This window comes from Helobdella robusta (genome assembly GCF_000326865.2).
Source record: "Helobdella robusta unplaced genomic scaffold HELROscaffold_2, whole genome shotgun sequence".
NCBI classification, from domain to species: domain Eukaryota; kingdom Metazoa; phylum Annelida; class Clitellata; order Rhynchobdellida; family Glossiphoniidae; genus Helobdella; species Helobdella robusta.
Genome location: NW_008704083.1, coordinates 7013130 through 7021162, shown reverse-complemented (window position 1 = coordinate 7021162; position 8033 = coordinate 7013130). Strand labels below are relative to the sequence as shown.

The 8033-nt window shown below is 27.6% G+C and overlaps 1 protein-coding gene across 1 annotated transcript; it reads left to right on the top strand.

Annotated features, from left to right (window-relative positions):
• Positions 1 to 3853: 3853 nt before the first annotated feature.
• Positions 3854 to 4775, top strand: HELRODRAFT_63878 (hypothetical protein; the record flags this gene model as incomplete). Its single annotated transcript, XM_009017556.1, has 3 exons — positions 3854 to 3995; positions 4124 to 4383; positions 4536 to 4775. Coding segments are annotated over 3 exons (642 nt in total), but the record flags the coding sequence as incomplete, so codon positions are not given.
• Positions 4776 to 8033: the final 3258 nt, after the last annotated feature.

Below are 8033 nucleotides of genomic sequence, written 5' to 3'. Positions count from 1 at the left end.
ATAACTTCGGGAAGGCAAGATTTTTCTAATTATATCTCAGATTTTTCTAAAAATAAACCAAAATGCTCATGAATAATTAATTTTTAGAAACTTGCTTCCAGAGGTAACTTGCCCGTTGAAAAAAATTTTCAATGTTAAAACGCTGGTCGGGCGCTTCCAGTTATATAATTCCATGATATTGACATAGTCAATATTTCCCTATATATACAACAAGGAGCACTGACGATGATTCATTCGGAATCGAAATATGGCCTTAGTTGCAGTATGAATTCGAAAAATAAGTTTATTTTGAATTTTAATAAACTAAACGTTCACCAAAAAACTTTAGTGAGAAAAATCGAAAAAACGAACTACAAACATATTAACGCCAAACATTCGGTAGAATTTATAGAATATTGTAAAAATGATGGTCTATTACCAACATATATATATAAATATAATAATATATATATAATTTATTAAATATATATAAATATAATATTATAAAATAAATTATAATATATAATAAAATATAATATATTAATAAATAATATAAAATTATAAATCATAACATTTAAACAGAAAAAAAAAGTGTTTGCTTTTACTACCAAAATAAATTTTAAAAACTTCCTCTGTGTGATTAAATTTGGTTTGGGTATGTGATGTTGAAAGTAATTATTCCTTTGAATTGTAAGCTTTGGAGTGTTGAAAGATTCTAGTTGAGGACATATGCACAGGAATTACATCTTAATTTAAAAATTATTAGTTGATTAATTTATTTATATTATAACAATATTATAAATTGATTATGAGTTATATTTTTTAAATATTAATAACATTTCATTTTTAGTTTTTACAATAAAATTTTTACCGACTTCTTTTCGTTTTCTAGATTCTAAATTAGAATCTAATTTAATTTAGGAATGATTCTTACTCTAATGAAATGATATGAAGTAAATGATCATCATCGTGATTCGTGGGTGCTGGGAGAATGAATGAAGAAATCTTTATTTCAGAAAAAGAGGATCGCTAACGAACTTATTATAAATCTTCGATTTTTCTGATGCATCAAAAAATGGCAATATCCATTTAACGATTAAACATTAAATACGGTGGTTATATAAACCTCATAAATTAACCTAAAACTTCACGGAATGTTGAAAACGAAATAAATTTTAACTAACGAACTGAATGCAGATCGGCAAAGAGTCATTAACATAACTTCGGGAAGGCCAAGATTTTTTCTAATTATATCTCAGATTTTTCTAAAAATAAACCAAAATGCTCATGAATAATTAATTTTTAGAAACTTGCTTCCAGAGGTAACTTGCCCGTTGAAAAAAATTTTCAATGTTAAAACGCTGGTCGGGCGCTTCCAGTTATATAATTCCATGATATTGACATAGTCAATATTTCCCTATATATACAACAAGGAGCACTGACGATGATTCATTCGGAATCGAAATATGGCCTTAGTTGCAGTATGAATTCGAAAAATAAGTTTATTTTGAATTTTAATAAACTAAACGTTCACCAAAAAACTTTAGTGAGAAAAATCGAAAAAACGAACTACAAACATATTAACGCCAAACATTCGGTAGAATTTATAGAATATTGTAAAAATGATGGTCTATTACCAACATATATATATATATATATATATATATATATATATATATATATATATATATATATATATATATATATATATATATATATATATATATATAAATATATATATATATATATATATATATATATATATATATGTATATATATATATATATATATATATATGTCTATATGTATACATATAATAAAGCTTATATACATAAGCAACTTATATTAACAATGTCATATATTTAGAATTTATTCGACATGCTAAAATCCGCAAGATGTGGAAGAACAAATTTTTCCAACTTTCAACAGTTTATTAGATGTTTATGGTCGTTATCTTACCGTCAATTTTACATAGTCATTTTATTTTTTTTATCTAATAAGAACTCTCAAGCTTTTCAGTTTATATATTTCCCGTTTCTAATATGCGATAAGTTTTTCACAGTGTTTTTAATAAACATCGTAAATTCTAAGAATGGGAACCGTGGGATCCTGGTTATTTTCTGTAATAGCTCAGTCGGGGGAAATGCCATGTCTTGCTTTGCTTATTACACTTTGGCTTGGTTCTATTTCAATGCAATCTGTCCGAAACTGAAAAAGTATCATACATGTAAGATGCGTGTGCTGTGGATACTGTACAGTGTTTTGTGGCACAAAAGTTTTATGATAAGTGTAGATCAACATGTAAACCGCTCTGCTAAGCTAAAGTACAAATAAATTGTGATATAAGGTACAATCATATATATAAAATACATCTTATATGTATATATTTTTTATATATGGGTTCAATATAAAAAACTTATAAATAAATAAAAAAAATATTTGTAAATATATAAATTGGCTGTCCATAATAAATTAGGTTTAGTTTTCAGAGTTAACAAGCGTGTAGTCGGTAAATTTATTTTTTACTTGTCAATTGTAAATTTTTAACTTTTTATGACGTAAAGAAAAGTTTATTCTTGTTTCGAAATTGTTGGTTAAGTTGATTGGGGAAATTGTTAATTTTATTTGTTATACCAAATTCTTTATTCCTATTTGTATTTGCCATTTGCTTTCTGCTGGAGATGGGAGTTGTTTGGTAAGAATGAGTTTTTTAATTTTCAGTTTTATGTGCTTATTTAAAAAAGCTATTTAATAGTCCAAAATAAAAAATTATTGAATAATGCACCTAGCACACCTTTTTAAAATTGAGTTATCTATCTGTTCATATTTTATAACCTAAAGCTAACCAGAACTTTAATTCTATTTTTTGATTTGCATATAAAATTTCATTCTTATTAATTATTATTATTATTAAGTTTTTATTTAATAAAATAATTTATTAAGTAAGATTAAGTTAAGATCAGTGGTGGATCTAAGAAGGAGACCTGTAGGCCAGTGATAAGTCCAATAAAGAGAAAAATGTTGTTAGCATAACTTGGCCCATCCGTCGAAATCTTGGCACTCTTGAAACTATTTGAACTCACCCGCTCTGATCACTGATTTATAAATATTAATGTGTGTGAAGTTAGCTAAGGATTTATAACACAGCCAAGAATTTCAATATAAGCATTAAAAAATAAATCTCAAACTATTCACAAAGTAATAATGTAGAGACTGTGTAAGTTAAATTTTTATTCAGTAAAAACCAGTTTTTGTTTTTTGCACTAAATTTTTGAACATTTTTTAGAAAAAAACTACGTATCAGAAATTAATAATATTTACACCATACACACATGAATTAATAAACCCTGAAAATTTTACAGGTCCTAGATTATTAGTTATATTTTTTTTTACAAAAAACCGTTATTATGATTATAGGCATTAAATTTGAAAAGTTGCTTTAACAAAACTAAGCTTCAGATTTTTTCAAACTTTCACACCTTAATTATTATTGATATTCCCCAAGGTCAACGTTTAAATATTTTTAAAATTTTTGTTCCACGGTCAGTGTCGTTCAAACATTTTAAAAATGTAGGCCTTTCCTGTTGTTGTCTAGATCTGCCACTGAGTTAGATGATAAAAGTTATTAAATTTCATATTATTTATTTTAATTTATTTAAAATTTTACTTTTAATCATTTTGTTCTTAAGTTTTTACAAATGCTTTCTTTATCTAAAAGTTAGAAAAAAATGTATTAGACAGTGCAATGTAGAATATTTGTTATAATGTTATATAATGTTCATTATTTTGCAATTAAGTTAGAAATTTTCAAGGAAATATTTGTCAAATTAGTTTAAAATCTTATTTAAAATACTGTACTAATGTTCTACCATTTACTAGCGTAATGAATTATCCAATAACTGAAGGAAAAACTGGTCAACAGATGGCAGATCATCTCCAAAAACATCTTGAAGATCTTGGAGCCGAAAAGTCTGGAAACTTTTCAGTAGATTGTGATACATATCAATATGTTACAAGTAGGTTTCATTAGAAAATTTGTTGTCCAATAATATATTATAGTTTCACTTACTTAAATTTGATTTATTCAAATATTTGGTAATTATTAAATAAACAATTGAAATAAATCACAACAAATCAACCATAGATCCAAATAAAGCTGTGCATGTACTGCACAACAGTGAGACACCGTACTCTTGTTACTCATTCATTGACAGCCCATCTGGTGTGCATGTGGTTACGGATGCTTCCTTCGATTTGTTAATTCAAAAAATGAAACAATTCTACATAAAGAAACAGCCAAAAATTGAATCAAAAGGAGCCATCCTCACACTTTGTGATTTCAGTATTAAAATTGGTTCCGTTGTTTTTGGCCAAATGACGACATTCAAAGGTCTTCTTATCGAAGTGGGAAATAGTTTTAAAATTCAGATTTGTGCATTTTATTTTTTAGTTGTTAAAATCATGAAAATACATATGCATATTTTATGTTGTTAATATTTTTATTCATTTGCAAATGGAGTCATAATAAATTTGACAAAGTTTGAAATGCACTCCAGATAGAGTACAAGCCCTGCAACATACCAAAGGAAGTCTATTCACTGTTAAAGGAATTTTGCCACCATGTTTTCGGATCCGAAATCAACTTTGATGAAACTAATCAGTATTTTAAGAGTAACTCAGAGGTTTCTCAAACATCAACGGACGTCATCTGTCAGTATCTTGATTATTTTCTTTTCTTCAAAATGTCGTCCCTATCGCTGACTCAACCAATGACGGGTCAGGCCAATAAAAATTGATGTTTCATTCAATAGTTCTGTGTTGTTTTTTTAATATAAACTGATGCACTAATATTGTTATCCAAATCTAAATATATCGTTTGTGTGGAATTATTTAGTTCTTGATTCAACATATTGACAGTAGCTCTAATGGATGTATCAATTTTATTCAAAATTTTGTAAATTTGTACGAATGATTTTATAATCTATTCATCCATGTTGGTTTTAGTTTTACAAATAAAAAACGCATTATTTGAGATTGTTTTCAGTATTAAAAACTTATAATAAAAATCGTTGATTGAAGGTGAAAACAAAGTAACAATTCAGCCTAGAAACATGTACAGTAATCAGCATTCGTTGAATCTACTCAAAAACTCACATTTTCACAAAATAATACAATCGAATATGTTTCTGGTTTGCACATTCTGCGGTTACAAAATCATTCCAATGAATTGTTTACAATTCTTTGAGAGTTAGCATGTTATCTTTCGACGAAGGGTCTGACATGCAGATCACAATAATTTTATGTAGGTACGCCGAAATTTTTGCAAAAAATAAAAACCTGCGATGGTAATTTAGAAATAACATGATTAGACCGTTGAATTAAAACAAATATTTAATAAAAGAAAATAAAATGAATATTTTATATTTTAATGACAATTTTTATCAATTTTTATGGTATTCTGGTTAAATACTCGATACTTACTTCACGACATCGATCCAGTGAGCGGAGCGTCAATCAATTCAGATCAATTATAACAATCACTTCGACTTGCCGACAAGGAAATGAAGAACTTACTGAATCATATTTAGAGATAGAACGGATTTAAGTTAGAGGCTGAGCACGACTACCAGATTTTCACAATTGAGAAGTCTCAAAAAGAAAAATCTGCGAAGAGAGAGATATACAGATGAAATTATCAGCCCGCAAGTAAGCCGAGACTTTAGACACTTATAAGCAGAAGTTATTTGAAACAAAAACGAGCATCGAATCGCCTAAAATAAAATCAGCCTTCGTTCAAAAGTTTGGGAGGATTGAAAAGATTGAGCTGACAGGTTTGCGTTATAATATTATTATTGTTGATTTTATTATTATATTTGGCTTAATATTTATCTAAATAATTTATCTTCTGCTTTTGTGATGAGCACACATAATGCTAACAATAATTTTATAAAATTTCATAAAGTTTCATAAATTTAAATAGAAAAATTTTATTGTTAATAATTTGATTATCATACAAAACTATAACACGATATATTATAATAGAAATTTCCGTTAGCAGAAGCCAACAATTTAATTTGACTTTTCGTCTTTAAACGATATACCTGCGGAAAGTACGTGATTCAGATGGACCGAGAACGCTTGCCTAATGAATAAATTTGCAAGTACACTGTGAGCAAAAAAATGTTCTACATGTTGCCTATCGGCAGAAGTCAAACGCAACCGCCTGAATAGATGAGAATCTGATAATGCCGTAACTATGTTTTCTACTAATCACCTTGCACTACTTATCACAAGGAAAGGTTGATAAGCCATTAAAAAGAGCGGTTTAACTCCAAATACTTATCAAATGCTTTAATTATTGAAAAAACACACCAGGCATAAGGTTATCGAATAGTCAACTTGACGTGTAAAAGTTATTAATAGCTAATGTACGAACATGTGTAAAGGTTAATTTTGAAGGCACTTGTGCATTGTACTTATAATTTATCAATTGATTAAATTTGTAACAATTGTTATAACAGTGCAATACAATACAAAATTCAGTTTAAATGATAATACTAATATAATGACAAATTTATAATCAATAAATATGAAAAATAGCAATATCATCTTTGAAACTTGACTTGCTTTATTTTTGTCAAAGTCCAAACGCACGCGCACACGCACGCACGCACGCACACACGCATACACTTGCATTACACGCACGTTAAAAATAGTGACGAACTGCATATTCGAATGCGATCATACAAGTTTTATAAATAAAATAAGCACATATCATACGGTCCGATCGTTAAGTGAAATTTTCCTACCGTACTCTTGATTGAGCAAGTGCCATTCTAGTTTAGCGTCTGATTGTGAGAGTACCATAACACAGCTGATCGATAGGAAGAATGTACAAATTTGATAAGAAAGAAAAAAAGGAACGACTGAATACGAAACATACTGTCTGAGTGATTGAATAGAGGATTTAATGAACGAATGAACACTGAAAGGAGAGACGAATAAATGATTGTAAAAATGAATGAGTGATTAAAAAAACCGAAGACAGACGAACAATTGAATGAATGAATGAATGAATGAATGAATGAATGAATGAATGAATGAATGAATTAATTAATGAATGAATGAATGAACGAATGAATGAATGAATAGATGAATGAATGAATGAAGTTAACGAATTAATGAATAAATTAACAAACAAACATACAAAATAACTCCACGAAATGAATATTTGAATAAAATAAATTAAAAAAACACTACAAATGCATTTAATTAAATAGCTGGCCAAAGAGAAAAAAATGAGTCAGAAACCTTACATCAACCTTAATTCGTTTCAACCTCGATTTGAAAAATTTGAAAAAAAATTGAAAAATGAAAAATTCATATTTCGGCATATTAACACAAAATTTTTTCAACTTATTCAAATTATAACCATTTTACATTCCATTTCAAGAATACAACCTTTAAAATTAAAAAATATATGTATATATAATAAAAAAAATATATGTATATATATATACATACATGTATGTATATACATCTTTCAACATGATCATACATGTATATTATATATATATATATATATATATATATATGTATGTGTGTGTGTGTGTGTGTGTGTGTGCGTGTGTGTGTGTGTGTGTGTGTGTGTGTGTGTGTATAAATAGTGTAGAATGTACAGTAGAAACAAATCATATAATTTTCCAGGTTAAATTACTTTAATCTTCACGATGGCAGTGACGAATAGTATGAAATATTAATTTATGCCTTTAATTATATTTTTCATTGTATATTTATTCTATGAAATAAATAATCATATTATTTATTTGAATAATTCAAAAATAACGAATTTACGTAAAATATAAATAAATATGCAGAGAAATATGGAGAACAATAATTGCACTGTTATATGAACTCGCAGAAGACATTATTTAATGGTAAGGACGACGGCTCGGAGCTTTACAAACAAAGTTTAATTATTTTTTGAGAACAGCAGTATAGAGCACCACTTGCTGGAGTAGTGAATTTTTACGTAGTATTTTATTTGCAATACG